This window comes from Octopus bimaculoides, chromosome 6 (genome assembly GCF_001194135.2).
Source record: "Octopus bimaculoides isolate UCB-OBI-ISO-001 chromosome 6, ASM119413v2, whole genome shotgun sequence".
Classification (NCBI taxonomy): Eukaryota; Metazoa; Mollusca; class Cephalopoda; order Octopoda; family Octopodidae; genus Octopus; species Octopus bimaculoides.
The window spans coordinates 25,281,571-25,299,315 of NC_068986.1; the positions used below are offsets into that span (position 1 = coordinate 25,281,571).

Sequence of the window (17,745 nt, forward strand, 5' to 3'; positions counted from 1 at the left end):
GGCAGATAAAAAAAACCATTTCGAGCGTGGCCGTTTTCGTGCGGGTGACACGTAAAAGCACCCACTACACTCTCTGAGTGGTTGGCGTTAGGAAGGGCATCCAGCTGTAGAAACTCTGCCAAATTAGACTGGAGCCTGGTGTTGCCATCCGGTTTCACCAGTCCTCAGTCAAATCGTCCAACCCATGCTAGCATGGAAAGCGGACGTTAAACGACGATGATGATGATGATGATATATATATATATATATATACACACACACACGTGTGTGTAGTAGAAGGCACTTGCCTGGGTTATCGTGCAGTGGGATTGAACCCAAAACCCTGTAGCTGGGAAGCAAAGTTCTCACCACACAGCTACACTTGCTCCTGTATAATGACAACAAAGAAATCTTGAAACTGAATGAAATTCAAGTTTTGTTTGATGTAACCCTGAAAAGAATATATTTAAAAACTTAAGAAATCACTTTTGAACAATAAACAAATGATTATTGGAAAGATTTTGTTTTTATTAATTAAGCAAAATATTTAATTCAAATTGGTAATAGAGACTTCATTTGCTTTTTTTCTTTCTTTCTTTTTTTTTTGTGTAAACTGAAACTAATAGTAAATCAGTTTTTGAATTGATAGACAGTATCAAAGTGGTTAATCTCTTCCAAAGTTTGAACTTTGGTTAAAGAAAAATGTTGATGATGTTTTTAATTAATATGATTGATAATGGTAATTCTTAAAGTGAAAATATTAATTTGTAAGTGATAAAATTTTAAAGTTTCAGACTTCTGACATTTAATAAAGAATTCTAATTTTGGCACAAGGCCAGCAATTTTCAGCGGGAGGGGGGATTAGTCAATAACATTAACCCCAGTACATGACTGGTACCTTATTTTGTTGACCTTAGAGGAATGAAAGGCAAAGTTGACCATGGCAGGATTTGAACTCAGAACGTTAACAACAGGAATGAATGCCACAAAGCATTTTTTTCTGATACTAACAATTCTGCCAGCTCACTGCCTTTCTAACGTTTAAGAACAAGAAGACAGGTTTACAACCCCAGGTATCTAAATGTTTCAGTGGATTTTTCAGTGGAAAGCTGAAGGTTTTCATAGTTGAGTCTCAGGTATCAATGACCCTCCTATTCATAAATAGATTCCATGAGGTGGTACATTTCATTATAAGCAGCAGCAGCAGTAAGTTGATAGAGGTTTCAATTGCTTGCAATGTGGACTTGAATTCCTCCTGGTCCAGATGACAAGAAGCTGTTTTAGTCCATCCTTCCTTATCTCCCCTGAAATCAACAGGGATTAAGAAATATATCTGATCAGGAAAAGTTAAGCAATTGGTCCTATTTATCAAACTTGTGCAAGATAATTTATTTATTTTTTTTGCTTTTGTTAAACAATCAAAGAATAGAAAGTTAAAAAGAAATCAGTGTATTCTTTCTTTACACTTATTTACATTTTTTGTTTTTGTTTTTGTTTTAGCTAGTCACATGGCCATTAACAGAAGCAGATAAAAGTATAATTGAATCAATGGATCAAAAGCTATCCATGTTTTAAAAACTATGAGCCACTGAACAAGATACAAGAAGGAATCTGATTAGGCCTGCTGCCCTCTGCATTGTTTCTACTGCTACTACAATTCTTCAGAAGTAAAATGTAAAAAAAAAAAAATAATAATAATAATAATAATTTCAGTTTACTTCTATTCTGTACATAAGTGTTTGATATAATTTTTCTTTCGTTAAAAAAATAAATGAAAAATACAGCAATGAATACTAAATGAAACAACCACCAATAAATAGATGTACAATATTAACAACAGATGAAAGGTGAAGTGTTTTCTGTAAGGTTTCATCGACAATGTAGTTCTTAAGGAAGAATAAAATTTTTTTAAAGGATTAGAAGACAGAGAGAAGATTTCTTCTTTCAAAAATGTTTGAATGAAGGAGACAAAAAAAAAAAAAAAAAAAAGAACTTGCTGATGAGTGATGAGAAAAGTGGAATATATATATATATTTCCAAGTTGATCAAGGTCCAAATGAAGATTCGAGCACTAATTGCGACATTAATGAAGTGTCGGCTGTTTGAATAATGCTAATTTTGGTGATCCATAACAAATAGGTGTTGGAGATGGGGGTGAGACGATTGGGTGCAGCTGTTTGGGCGCTGATGGTTTGACACAGCTGATTGGACATTCAGTCTATTTTGCTGATGGTACTTTATGGTGCTGGAGGTAAACATACATGCACACACACACACACATGTACAGAATTATAAAATATATATATATAGAGAGAGGGGGGCATTACACATGCAAACATAACTAGATGTTCAATCAGAGAGTGAGAGAGAGAGAATACAATTCATTAATTGAACGCAAGTGACTTAAGCACTTTCACCTCTCTTCAATACATTTACAGAGAGTAAAATCAAAAGGAGAGAAACAGTAAAATAGCCGATGTCAAGTAAGTCAGCATGGAACCAGTGATGCCAAAACGGCTGTGCCAAAACGTCTCATACCCTGTTGGAGAGTGAGTGTGACAAATGATGAACAGATTTTGAACTTTAGCTGGTCTTTAATGGCTCGGGATTAAATAGGATGAGGAAATAAACAATATGTATAAATCGGGTAACTTGACTAATAACTTCTGAAAAAAGGGAAGAGGAAGAGAAGGTACATGTGGAATATGAAAATACATGTGTAAATGTTGGAAAGATAAATCATTGAGAGAAATATATCTGTATATAAAAACAAATGAGTTCCAAATATATTGATAAAACAATGGGAATGGTTTAAAAAACAAAAAAAAAAAATTATGATAAACTGTGGTGGAATACCAAAATAATAGGCAATCAAATATGAATGTTCTGTTTTGTTTGTATATTCGTTTATGGTTCGTCACTCTTCTCAAAATCAAAATAATTAATTCAGTCAACTTAAAGAGCAGTGTTCTGATCCAAACCAACTTTGGTATCTTTGGGTGACTGGCTAGGCTTCAACAAGGAACCCTGTTCAAGAAAGTCGTTAAGCTCTTGTTCTATGTCCATTGGTAAAGCAGACTCTTCTCCTTGTCCGACAGCAGACAACAAAGCTTGACCGTTATCATCATCATCCAGATTGTAAGGATCTAGGAGATCATCAATGGGATTATTTGAAATCCCCATGGCATTACGTAGAGCTTTAACACTGACAACAGCACCTGGATTAGCCTGAAAAATTCATAAAAAATATAAGTCATCAATATATGATATTGCTTTCAAATTTTGGCACAAGGCCAGCAATTTGGAGTTAGCAGGTAAGTCATTTACATTGGCCCCACTACCCAACTGATACTTATTTTATTGACCCAAGAAAGGATGAAAAGCAAAGTTAACCTTGATGGAATTTAAACCCAGAATAAAGATGAATGAAATGCCACAAAGCATTTTGCTTAGCATGCTAACAATTCTGCTGGCTCAACGTCCTAATTATAATAATAATAATAATACTTTTTATCATAGGCACAAGGCCTTAAATTTAGGGGACTAGTCGATAACATCAACCCCAGTGATTCACTGGTACTTAATTTATCGACTCTGTAAAGACAAAAGGCAAAGTTGACCTCAGTGGCATTTGAACTCAGAACACGAAGACAGATGAAATACCGCTAAGCATTTCGCCTGGTGTGCTAATGATTCGGCCAGCTCGACGTCTTAATAATAATAACAATAATGATAATAATAATAATAATAATCCTTTCTACTAAAATCACAAGGCTTGAAATTTTGGGGGAGGGGACTAGTTGATTACATTGATCCCCAGTGTTCAACCGATACTTATTTTATTGACCCCAAAAGGATGAAAGGCAAAGTCAACCATTTTGCTAGGCATGCAAATGGTCCTGCCAGCTCACCACTCTAAGTTGTAAGAATAATATCAAATTAACACACAAGCTTTTGTTTCAAAACACTAAATTCATTATATTTTCTTACAAGGAAATTTTACTGGTAAAAAAAAGTTTATGTTTGGTAGCAGACAATGATAATAGAATGGCCTGGGTCTCTGTTGGTTATGATGACAAGCATTCTAGTTGATTTGATTAACAGAGCAGCCTGCTTGGGAAATTAATGCGCAAGTGGTTGAGCACTCCACAGAATGTGATAAGGCTGGCTCTTTCAATTATAGGTACAACATATTTTGGCCAGCTGAGTGAACTAGAACAAGGAGGAATAGAGAGCCTTACTCAAGGACACTAGAGATAAAGGTGAATATAATAAAATAGTTTACCTGTTTGGCTAATTCTCGCAGTTCTTGAGTTACTTTATTGGCTGCAAAATGAAAAATAAAAAATCTTGTTAAAGATTATTTAACAGTTTTTGATGTTGCTGATATACAACAAAAGGATTCTTAACTGATCATCATCATCATCATCATTTAACATTCGTTTTCCATGCTGACATGGGTTGGACGGTTTGACTGAGGTCTGGAAAGCCAGCGGCTGCACCAGGCTCCAATCTGATCTGGCAGAGTCTCTACAGCTGAATGCCCTTCTTAACACCAACCTCCCCGAGAGTGTAGAGGGTGCTTTTTACGTGCCACCGGCACAGGAGCCAGTCAGGCGGGCCTGGCATCGATCATGTTCAGCTAGTGCTTTTTACATGCCACTGGCACGGGAGCCTGTCAGGTGCCATGTTCGGATGGTGCTTCAACAAAATGTGTACAAAGAAATACTACATTTCTGTCCAGTGATATCTTAATTAACAAAATAACATTTCAGATATTGTTGTTAGAAGATAGATTTAATACTTGATAAAGTATAGACATCCCCTCATCATTTAATGTCCATTTTGTATGCTGGCATGGGTTGGGTGGTTTGACAGGAGCTGGTAAGCTGGAGGACTACACCAGGCCCCAGTTGTCTGCTTTGGCATGGTTTCTATGGCTGGATGCCCTTCCTAATGCCAACCATTTTACAGGGTGTACTGCATGCTTTCTATGTGGTGCCAGCATGCTGTTCTACATTTTATATATTCAAAAAATATGTAATTAATGAGAAAGAGAGACGCAATGCTCAGTCCATGTTTCAATTCTTGGGTTGAAGCACTATACATTCACATTATATAAACGTTCAGACTTAATGCCTCATGAAGACAAATTGTACCTGAAAGTTTTTTTTAAAGATAAATCATTATTAGTGCCTTTGGAAGGACTGTTAAGTTAATTTTTTTTTAATAGTTTTTCAGACACTGTATTTCAGTTTACTTTTTATTCTTTCATTATACATCATGTGGAACCTGATGATGAATAGGGAACAAACCATTCAAAATATGTTATGTTACAAAATTAAGCCACAAAGAATTCTTTAAGACCCCAATATTCTTTAAATAGGGACCAAACAAAAAATTCTATTATGTAATGAAAGGCTGAGTAGTTTAGATGCCGAACTAGTCAGCCTATATCATAGGTTCAAGCCATGTTAGGTGCTGAATACATACTTTAGCAAAGTTCGCATGCATGTTATGTTTGGAGAGAATCAATTTAGAATATACAAACTTATCCAAATTTGTAAACCTTATTAAATAACTCTTGCCAATGGAGTGGCACTCCTAGTTTCCATGGATTCTGGTTTTTATTTACAGAATTAGTTTACTCACCAAGTTGTGCTTCCTTTTGTGAAGGCCCAGGAACAAAGGCCAGATGAACTGGTGGTTTAGCACTGAGACGATCATGCTGTGTGGAATGAAGATCTTGAATAAGACCTGCAGTGTAGTCTAACTTTTGCTGTAATTCCTTCTCTTTGCTGATTTCCTTTTCTGTAAAAGATTACAAAATTACTTCAAAGTATACCATTTATTTTTTTAAGTATACATACATGTATATATATATAAATAATACAGAATGGGACAAGAACGTGAAACATCAAGACAGTTAGGTGATACAAGAAAGGGACAAAACATCCAGATAGATGATACAAAGAAAACACGGACAGGTCATTCGGAGTTTTCTCTCTTCAGTCAAGATCCAGATTATCCTTGCAATTTCGAAGTTCCCTCATTGAGCTTGTAGAAGCTTAAAACTTAGTGTTAATACATAAAGGTTAAATCAGGATAGTGGATTAGCAAAATCAGTAGACAACAGAAAAATTGTCTTGCAGTATTATTTATTTATCCTCCTGACAACAATAAAAGAGTTCAAATCTTATCAGGTTCAATTCTGCCTTATGTTTTTATACTCTCTTTTACCTGTTTCAGTCATTTGAATGTGGCCATGCTGGAGCACCACCTTTAGTCGAACAAATCAACCCCAGGACTTATTCTTTGTAAGCCTAGTACTTATTCTATCAGTCTCTTTTGCTGAACCGGTAAGTTACGGGGACATAAACACACCAGCAACGGTTGTCAAGCGAAGTTGGGGGGACAAATACAGACACACAAACATATACACACGCATACATATATATATATACGATGGGCTTCTTTCAGTTTCCGTCTGCCAAATCCACTCACAAGGCTTTGGTCGGCCCGAGGCTATAGTAGAAGACACTTGCCCAAGGTGCCACGCAGTGGGACTGAACCCAGAACCATGTGGTTCGTTAGCAAACTACTTACCACACAGCCAGATAAAATTAAACAAACAAGTACTGGGCTGATGTAAAAGGTAAAACTTTTCCCTTCAGATCTGTTGCCTTGTACCTATGTCAGAGATTAGCACACTTGTGTTGATTCCTTAACTCTTTCGCTTTCAGATTACTCTGTCTAATGTAATGCTTATTTATTCACATTGTTTTGGATTTATCCAGCGTTATCTTGTAACCCTGAGATATCGATGATGTGATTGTTCATGTTCAAAATGACATTCTAGGGTAGGTGTGAGATGACAGATCTGGCCAGTTTGAACATAAAGCAGGTAGAATATTTTGGCCGGATATGGCCAGATTAAATGCTAAAGGATTAAAAGTTTGAAAGATAACAACTCATTTGGGAACTTACCAAAATGATCCAGGAATGACAAATCCATTCCAAGGTCACTTGACAAAGTTTTCAGAGATTCGAAGTCAACATCGTATGGGTCCTAATGAAAATAACCAAACAAAGCATTAGATATTATAATAATAATAATAATAATAATAATGAGAGCACTCAGAGAGTGCAAACCTTTGCCAAGGCAACACCAGCATCCTCTCAATGATTAGTCAGAGATGATTTTTAAAGTGAGAATATCTGAAATAAACTCAACTGCTCTCACAAACGACCATTCTCAAAAATTAAGTAAACAAAAAGAAACAAAGAAAAACGATAAATAATCCAGGATCCTTGTCTGGTAGCTGTTTGATCCCAAAATCTAATCAATTCGTGCCAGTCACATGACTAAACATCCCTGAAAGTTTCATCTGAATCCATTCACCAGTTCTTGAGATATCTTGTCCACGGACAAACAAACGTGACTGAAAACAATAGTCCTGCTTTTGCTAAGGCTGAGGTAATAATAATAATAATAATTGATAAAGGTAATTAATTTGAAAGATTTAATTACCTGTGAGCTTGTATCTGCACTAGCAGCAGCCATTGCTTGGTCAAGTTCAGCTGCAGCTTGAGCTTGTTTCTTACTTTCTTCTTTCTTCCGCTACAATAAAATTAGATACATAAGTAGACACACACACAACGCATATATATAACAATGTAATAAAGTGTTCCTCTGAAGAACTGTTGTGAACCAGCATTCAACTGCACTATGAACAGCCAGTGCAGAGGATGCAAATAGCTACAATGGTAAAACATATATAGGGAACAAACGGCATAAACTGCACCTAGTGTTTATAATACTCTTCCTTCATCATCATCATCGTTTAACGTCCGCTTTCCATGCTAGCATGGGTTGGACGATTTGACTGAGGACTGGTGAACCAGATGGCTACCCCAGGCTCCAATCTGATCTGGCAGAGTTTCTACAGCTGGATGCCCTTCCTAACACCAACCAATCTGAGAGTGTAGTGGGTGCTTTTACGTGCCACCGGCATGAAGGCCAGTCAGGCGGTACTGGCAACAGCCATGCTCAAAATGGTGTATTTTACATGCCACCTGCACAGGAGCCAGTCCATCGGCACTGGCAATGATCTTGCTCGAATGTCTTTACATGTGCCACTAGCACAATTGCCAGGAAGGTGACGCTGGGCACAGGTGCCATCACGATTTCGCTTTCACTTGTCCCAATAGGTCTTCGCAAGCAGAGTTTAGTGTCCAATGAAGGAGACGACGTTGGCATGGGCGCCAGTCACACAGTGCATATATACAATTCAGATATGTTTCTTGTTCAAAATTGTTTCTGGTGCTACAGATTCACTGACTGCAATGAGTCATTTTTGCATGAATACCATTCTATTTTGAATTCAAGTGTATACCTTTCATCATATGAAGGACTTTAAAGAGAAAAATGAAATGAATTGAATAGGTTAAAGAAGAGTACAACTCTACTCCCTTACTTGGTCAATTTGTCCTTGCACACGGCTGTGTTCTCCGTTTGTTAGAACATCTAATAGATTGTCAACCATTTTAATAGTGTAATCCCCTGTAGAATCTGCAAAGGCCATTATACTAAAACAAAAAACAAAAGAGAGAGGTTTGAATACTGTATGAATATTACTAGAGCAGAATCAATTATTTTAATGATGAAAAATACAAGTTTAACCCTTTAGCATTCAAATCATCATCATCATTTAATGTCTGCTTTCCATGCTGGCATGGGTTGGACGGTTTGACATGGAGCCGTCCAGACTCCAATTGTCTGTTGTGGCATGGTTTCTATAGCTGGGTGTCCTTCCTTGTATGTTAGAAGCTGAAATATTTACAGCTTTAAAAAAACAACAAAATAAATAATCTAAGGAAGATGTACCTTTTGGCATACTGTACTCCTGTTTCATCACCATATGTTGTCATAAGCATATCAGATTCTTCTTTAGTGATGTTGGCAAAAGATGAATCAAACGACGGAGCATAACTGCTGAATGGACCATAATTAAGATACGACACTGAAAGAGAAAACATAAATCAACATCAGCTATATAAACTCTAAATGCTAAAATAAATAGAAAAAGAATTAATCAGTAAGAACTTCTATGTAAATATTTTAATCTAATGATTGAGAAGAAATGTCAAGGCATTGTATATAACAAGCCTTTGATAATAATAATAGTAATAACAATAATTAATGATGTTGTTAGTGGTATCTATCAGTTCAGTAACCAGTAGATGTATTGGAAATTTAAGAAATACTAAACAGTGATACAGCAGGCTGTTTTCAAGCATGGAGTATTATTCCTCTCTTAATGCTTTCCTTTTTGTAGCTGGGTGAACTTACCACTTGAGGGAAGATATGTGCATGTACAGTCTTGTGCTGGTGTGAGGATACAAATAATTGTTACTTTGGCGAGTAGATTTGCAGCACAGACTTTGGCTGTATATAATGTTTTGATTTATTAATGCAGAAACCCCTCAAGGAAGTTGTAGGACAAGTTCTGTACAATGATTCAAAGTTTTTATTCTTAATATAAGTGCAATGAAAGGACCTTAGTGAAAAAGCTAACAGAATGATAAACATTCACCAAAGAACTAGCCTATTGTCTTTTCGAAGACATGGGTTTGTTTGTCTAGAAAGTAGAATTTGTTGAGAAGAAATTTTGGTGGTTTACAGTCCAGGGTTCAATTAAAACAATGAACAATTTTGCCTTTTATTCTAGCAAGTCTCAATAAAAATGCAGTCAGTACCTTACTAAGAATAAATGGATACGAGTACTGACTGATGTAGATGGTTCGTGTCCATTCAAATGTTGAATAAGTTGTTTCTGTGCTACACAAGCTGCTTTGATGAAAGCTCCCCCCCCCACCACCACCAATGATAACAACTACAAAGAGTACAATTACATAACTGAAAAGAACATTCAAAGCAGTTGTGTCCCAAATAAACAGATAATATCCCTAGGTGTTAAAAGAGAAACAGATACCAAATTTCTGAGAACTAAAGACACTAAATTATCTAGTAAAATCTGTTTGGTTCAGTAAAGCATATATGCTAAAGTTTTAAAAACCACAAAGAACTTCATGGAAAATGGGAAATACCAGGAGAGATCTTGTTGCGCTTATCTTCTTTAAAACCTGTTAGAACTCCGGTTCCATTAGTTAGTTTTGATGCCAAGGCTCCAAGGTTCACAACTTTTTCAGTATCACTGACTGAAATTAAAATAGATAAAAAAAGTGATGCTCAATACAAAGTGAATTAATTTTAATTGGGAACAGAATGAAAAATAATAAAAATTTACAACACAATATGGTATTATTTCATATAAAATTGTGTTGTTCCTGCTAGCAAAAGACTCATATACCTGCAAATACACAAATGTAGTTACGCTGGCACTCTGTCGGTTATGACGAGGGTTCCAAATGATCCGATCAGCAGAACAGCCAGCTCGTGAAATTAATGTGCAAGTGGCTGAGCGCTCCACAGACATGCATATTCTGAATGTAGTTCTTAGGGAGATTGTGACAAAGCTGGTCCTTTGAGATACAAGAACTACTCATATTTGCCAGCTGAGTGGACTGGAGCAACATGAAATAAAGTGTCTTGCTCAAGAACACAACACACCGCCAGGTATTGAACTCATGACCATATGATCATGAGCTGAATACCTTTACCACTAAGCCACAGCCACAATGTAATCATAATTATAAGCATTTTAACATCCACTTTTCCATGCTTGCATGGTTAGACTGAATTTGTAGAGGCAGATTTCCTATGGCTGGATGCTCTTCCTGTCATCAACCCATAGCTGTTTCCTAGCAAGGTAATATGTCCTCATGGAAATAATTTGTCAGATAAGACTGGAAATGAACAATGTACAAGTTTGTATGATGGTGATGCTAAATATCAAGACAATGCCCCCCCGCCCACACACACACCGAGCTTCTTTCAGTTTCCATCTACCAAATCCATGTCCTAACAATAAAACTATCCATACCTTTTCCATCATTTTCTGGGTTCAAGATGGTCAAAGATGTACTACCATCTTTCCGTCGTCTTAAGAAACCATACTGAAAGTATAAGAAAACCAAGAACACATTATTGTACAGTGCAACGTGTTAACATTAAATGTGAGATGTCTTCTTATTTGTGTTTTAACTTAATGTTAATACTTCATTTAGATTTTCTGAAGTGCGAAAGTGCAGCCACAGTCCAGCTGTTGTGTGATTCATAAAGATTTGGAGATTAGCATATTTTAGAAATTAGACAGGAAGGGACAACATCTAACATATACAGTAGGGGTTCTCAACTTTTTTTTACCTGTGGACTCCTTTGATTCCTATTTTACTCCTGTGCACCCCCATACCAATCTGATATTTAAAAAATCCTATTGTATTTTTGTTGTAAAGTGGTCTTTTGCCACTGTTGCATCTGTCTTTTGATGATGGTTGTCGCTCTGACAGATAATGTTATATTCCAAAGTTGAGGATAAAATGTTTCCATCTGGCACTGTGCGACCCCCCACCCACTAGTTGTAACAGTGTTCATCATCATTGTCGTCGTTTAACGTCCGCTTTCCATGCTAGCATGGGTTGGACGATTTGACTGAGGACTGGTGGACCAGATGGCTACACCAGGCTCCAATCTGATTTGGCAGAGTTTCTACAGCTGGATGTCTTTCCTAACGCCAACCACTCCGTATCCTCAAAAGGTTGGAGCATCATAACATTCACTCCGTATCACAGTATGATTACTATATCAACACAGACACGATTATCAACACAGTCTACACGTACTCTTGACCATCTGACCTTTTCTTTCTGTCAACCGGCTGTTGGTCTATTTATAATGGCTGGTTACTACCACTTTTTACCAGGAGGGATGTACAGTTTCACTACACAACAATTTTATAGTTAAATATTATTCGCACTTGTATAAAAATTGTTAAAATATTTTGTGTATTGTGAGCTGAAATGCCAAAACACTTCTTTACTTGGAAAGAAAAAAGCCAGATCACTTCGATCTCATTTTGATATATTTGATAAAAAAAATCTCAAAGATAACTGCTAACTATCTTACACTGTCTGTCATTAGGAGAAGGCAAAGTTCACACAGAAATCCCATTCTATGTAACTGATTGTGGTCAGGGTGACTTCTACTTAGTTTGTCATCATAATACATCAGTATTAAATAGCTATAGTAAAAGTCATTTATTTAACTCAGTGGTTTTCAACCATATTTTTAACTTACGGACTTCTTTGATTACTATTTTATTCTGGTGGACTCTCATAGCCACTCAATGTTTAAAAACTAGTTTAATAGATGCTTCTTTCAAAATTTCTATTTTGTTTTTCACACATTCACTGGTTTAGTTTGAACTATGTAAAACATTAGAAAAAGAAACTGCACTGTTTTTTTGCAATAAATATATCTAAAGCAAAATTTTTTTCATGGACCCTGCAAAAGCTTATATGGAACCCCCAGGGGTCTTATAGACCCCATTTGAGAACCACTGATTTAACTCATTTGTTAGCATATTCATGTTGAAATACACTACAGCCTTTTATTTTAGTTCATTTTGAAAATAACGAAAAATTTCATAAAATAACTTTATAGTTCTATATTTAAGAGATGAGGAATTATGTACATTATTTACATTTGACGGATATTTGTTGTTAACACAACGTTTTGGCTGATATACCCTCCAGCTTTCTTCAGGTGTCTTCAAACCCAGGTTCGAAATTTCCCCTAGACACCTGAAGAAGGCTGGAGGGTATATCAGCTGAAACGTGTTAACAACAAACAAGATGAGGACAAATATCTATCGAATGTAAATAGCTTTATCATTATTAAACTAATATTTGAAACGTAGATTAACCCTTTGAGGTCAGATATAAATAAGTCTTTCCATGCAGGATGCAAAAAAAAAAAAAAAGGAAAAATACAAGATGATAATCAACCAAATAGCTTATAATGCAAATGTGGCTTATATACCACACCTGTCTTCAGAATTTAGCATTGTCAATAAGCCACACCCATCCTCTGTGGAAGAAAGCATATTGTGTCAATAGGCCACACCCATTCTTAAAGGGTTAACATGAGATTTAGATGGGAAGTTTTAATTTCAATCATTTTAAAACTGGAGCTTTGTATCAAAGCCCCAAGTGTGGTTTCAGGTGAGATGATGCTATCAAGAGAAAGGTTAAGTAATGTAAATCAATCTTTTACCTGTGCTTTCGGTTGTCTCAATGTAAGCAGATCAGCGGCTTCTTTTGCTGCAGCACGAGCTTGTGCCAAAATTTCTTCAGGTGTCATATTATCGGGAATCGCTTCAAATCGACTCAAGCTAACACAGAAATAGGTTAGAAAAAAGGAAAAAGACACAATGTAAAATAGATTTATATGCATCTATCTTTTACTTGTTTCAGTCATTAGACTGTAGTCAATTAATGTTGGATTGTTTATGTTCTCGTTAGTTAGCAGTCTGGTGAAAGAGACAAATAAAATAAGTACCAGACTTAAAAATGAAAAAGTAAAATAAGCACCGAGGTGGACTTGACCAACTAAACCCTTCAAGGCAATGCTCCAGCATGGCCGTAGTCTAATGATTGAATTAAAAGATAAAAAAAACATAAAACATAATCCTACATTCCTTAAATATGTGTGTATTTTAAAAATTACTATAAAGTGTTGTAATGACTTCTTACTGTTAAAGTGTGAGAGAGATTAATATGACTCAAGGACTATTACAAGAGGTTTTTAACCCTTTAGCATTTAAACTGCCAATATCTGGCCCTAATATTCTACATGTTCTATGTACAAAGTGGCCAGATCCGGCCTCTCACACCAACTCAATCATGTCATTCTAAAAATTAACAGCTACCTCATCAAAATCTCGAAGCCACTAGCATAACTAGAGTGTGTGCGCCTTCTGTTCCCCCCCGCCCGGACTCCACAAAAAACACATATTGCTTACAGCAGACCAAAAAGTGTTGCCCTGGGTGGACTGCCTCTACCCCCCCCTCCCGACTGCCCCCAGCTATGCTAGTGCATGATTAATTCAAAACAATGTAAATATATGTTACTTTTGACAGAATAGTGTGAATGCCAAAGGGTTAAACTGCCAATATCCAACCCAAATATTTTACTTGTTGTATGTTAAAATGAACTAGATCCAACCTTTCACACCTACCCTACAATGTCATTCTAAAAATATACTAACACACACCACAGAAATCTTGAAACTATAAGATAATGTGTGATTAATTCAAAGCAATGTGAATAAATAAGCCATACATTTGACAGAGAGATCTGATTGTTAAAGGGTTAAATAGTTCAATTCTTACCTTGTTTTCTGTTTTTTGTGCTTCTTTTCTTTGGAATGCTGGTCATCTGTGACGGAATCAAAATTATCATCATTGACACCGATAATGTTATCTTCACTTTCATCTTCCAGACCAAGTTCCTCCATGGTCAATTCATTCATAAAATCGAGGTTACGCTTCATACCAAGGAGGTTCTCCTGAACAATGGAAAAATCCACAGACGACGATGAAAGAATAAAGTCAATTTTTTAACAACTATAGGAAAAGTATTTTTCTGTTTAGAACAACAAGCACATGTATCATCATCATCATCATCATTTAATGTCCACTTGTACAGATTTTGTTATGGCTTCACTATTGCCAATCCTCACTGGTTTCCAAGTGAGGAAATACATTCTCACAGCTAGTCATGTTTTTCACGGAAGACTGGAAATTAACAACCTCACCTGTATGACAATGATGCTCACTTATGAATATCGTAGTACTTATTCTACTGGTCTCTTTTGTCAAAACGCTAAGCTACAGGGACGTAAATGTGCCAGCATTAGTTGTCCAGCGATGTTGGGGGACAAACACAGACACACACACATACATATATATATATATATATATACACACACAATGGACTTCTTTCACTTTCCATCTACCAAATCCACCCACAAGGCTTTGGTCAGCCTAAAGCTATAGTAGAAGACACTTGCCCAAGGTACCACGCAGTGGGACTGAACCCGGAACCATGTGGTTGGTAAGCAAGCTACTTACCACTAGTTTTATTAATTCTTGACAAATTGGTTTTACCAAGAAATATCAACCAAAGAGATAGAGCAAAATTTCAATTTAGCTCTTTTCAGTTTCTGAATGGAATGTAATAAAACTTATACCTTGCTCAATTGTTTTACTCCCATGTGAAGTAAACGTCTCGCTTCTTTATAATAAATAGTCTCAGGTCTGTTGTAGATCATAGCGTTCTGACACATAAGAATAAAATCTTTCTGCAAAAATATAAAGAAATAGAAATTCATAAATTTAAAGAAAGTAAATATTAATATCAAATGTATACACAACAATTAAAAGTAGAAATGACAAGACTGATAATAGTATTTCTGTTGTTGGCACTCCGTCGCTTACGATGTCGAGGGTTCCAGTTGATCTGATCAACGGCACAGCGTGCTCGTGAAATTAATGTGCAAGTGGCTGAGCACTCCACAGACACGTGTACCCTTAATGTAGTTCTCGGGGATATTCAGCGTGACACAGTATGACAAGGCTGACCCTTTGAATTAGAGGTACAACAGAAACAGGAAGTAAGAGTGAGAGAAAGTTGTGGTGAAAGAGTACAAAAGGGTTCGCCACCATCCCCTGCCGGAGCCTCGTGGAGCTTTAGGTGTTTTCGCTCAATAAACACTCACAACGCCCGGTCTGGGAATCGAAACCGCAATCCTATGACCGTGAGTCTGCTGCCCTAACCACTGGGCCATTGCGCCTCCACGATAGTATTTCTATTAGACCATAAAAAATAAATTAAATAAAAAATTTTGTAGTGGCTTAGAAGAGGAAGGACAGTGCTTTTTAGGGTCTTTGTGACTGGTGGTTGAAGGTGCTGTTACATCATACACTTGGCCTAAAATGCTTGCAAAAGAGTCAACTCTACTAAAAGTTTTCAAAAGTCAGGTGGTAATCTTGAATTAGGTGTTGGATTATGTTTGTCACCCAAAGTTGTATTATACAGAATTACAATGAAAATATTATTGATCACTGATTAAGCATTGTAGGTAACTCTGAAAACATGTGCAGTTATTGTCTTTTTCCAAGCATTTGGCTGGTATGCAGCAAAAGGATGCCTGAGACAGAGGAAGCACAGTATGTTGAAATCATGTGACCTGATAGTTCTGGCACCCACGCCTGAATGCCCCTGTCTGTTGTGATATAAGTGTGTGTGCACTAAGCACTGTATGTCTATATGAGAGGGCCTCTCAAGGCAAATACTGCTGGAATTTGGCATTCTCATAATACATTCACATTAAGAAGGATATAAAGATCATTGTTATCATTTCAGCATCCACGGGTCAGATGAAATTTGTTGAAGTAGATTTACTACAACTAGATGCTTTTCTTGCCACGAACCCTCACTTGTTTCCAAGTAAGATAAGATTTCCTATGACTAGATATGCCTTGAAAGATTGGAAACAAAGGACACCGCTTTAATGACAGTGACACTCATTTACTACTATCACATGATGTCAAAGCAAGGAGACAGTAATACACCCACACACATGTGACTGGCTTCCTTCAGTTTCTGTCTTACAAATCCTCTCACAAGGCTTTGGTCAGCCCAGGGCAGCAAAATGAAGATGCTTGCCCAAGGTGTTAAGCAATGGGACTGAATCCAAAACCATATGGTTGGGACGCAAACTTCTTATCCCAGTCACGCCTGACCTGAAAGTCATTCACAGAACTATACTTTTCTTAAACAGTTCAAGCTACAATATTTTCGATACATCTAGCAAAAAGATATTCATGGTGACTACAGGGATTTGATTGTACATGAAGAAGAAGAAGAATTAAAAATACTACCTGATTTTACAATATAAATTTAGGGAGCAAAATATTGAGAATAACATAAGAGAAAATCAAAATTTTAATGATCTTTAGAGAGAATTAATTCCAATAAATATTTTTATTTAACCCTTCTGATATCCATTAAAATTTCACATTCATTTATGTTCTAAACATCAGCTTCTTAACGACAAAGTTAATAAATTTTTTATTATTTTCAAAATTAATCAGAACAAAATATATTTCAATAGAAATATGACAATGAAAGAATCAAAGCATGAGCAAATTGTGATTATAAAGATTTTTTGAGACTAAAATGCTATCCTGGTGATCAAACCTGGTTGTCATAAAACAAAATCTAGCCATTAATTTTTTTTTTAATCCTGTTTAAAGAAACAAAGCTAAATTAATTTCTAAGTTGATGGGAACCAAAATTTACCATAAAAATTATAATAATTATAATCTATCTAAATTCAAAGTCATAAAGAAACAAAATAGTAAATGGATCCAAACTTACTTTGAATTCTTTTGTGCTAGCATACTCTTCGTCATCTACTTTAGAAAGAATTGTGCTGAAATCCATGGGCTTTTGAATGATACTTGAATAACCGGGAGCAATGACATCATTAACTGGGAAGGCGAAGAAACCATGGGTATCTTTCCTATGAAAGAAATGAAAATGAAACCAATTTGTTTTAAGTTATTGTTTAGCCCCAGGTCAACACTGATCAGGAAGATCTATGATCACTGGTATAATGGGGGTATTTCTTTTTTCTTCAGACATCGGCTGTGTGGTAAGTAGCTTGCTTACCAACCACATGGTTCTGGGTTCAGTCCCACTGCGTGGCACCTTGGGCAAGTGTCTTCTACTATAGC

At 36.3% G+C, this 17,745-nt stretch overlaps 1 protein-coding gene across 1 annotated transcript in view; it reads right to left on the reverse strand.

The window, feature by feature from the left end:
- Positions 1 to 486: 486 nt before the first annotated feature.
- Positions 487 to 17,745, reverse strand: part of LOC106869480 (bromodomain-containing protein 7) — a 23,408-nt gene continuing 6,149 nt past the window's right edge. The window contains exons 4-16 of the mRNA XM_014915236.2: positions 17,387 to 17,531; positions 15,195 to 15,305; positions 14,335 to 14,510; positions 13,217 to 13,334; positions 10,986 to 11,058; positions 10,090 to 10,200; positions 8,867 to 9,002; positions 8,457 to 8,568; positions 7,511 to 7,600; positions 6,967 to 7,048; positions 5,632 to 5,790; positions 4,265 to 4,305; positions 487 to 3,207 (exon numbers count right to left, since the gene is read on the reverse strand). Coding sequence (XP_014770722.1) covers positions 2,935 to 3,207; positions 4,265 to 4,305; positions 5,632 to 5,790; positions 6,967 to 7,048; positions 7,511 to 7,600; positions 8,457 to 8,568; positions 8,867 to 9,002; positions 10,090 to 10,200; positions 10,986 to 11,058; positions 13,217 to 13,334; positions 14,335 to 14,510; positions 15,195 to 15,305; positions 17,387 to 17,531 — 1,627 coding nt within the window. The 3' untranslated portion in view covers positions 487 to 2,934. The remainder of the gene's footprint in view (positions 3,208 to 4,264; positions 4,306 to 5,631; positions 5,791 to 6,966; positions 7,049 to 7,510; positions 7,601 to 8,456; positions 8,569 to 8,866; positions 9,003 to 10,089; positions 10,201 to 10,985; positions 11,059 to 13,216; positions 13,335 to 14,334; positions 14,511 to 15,194; positions 15,306 to 17,386; positions 17,532 to 17,745) is intronic.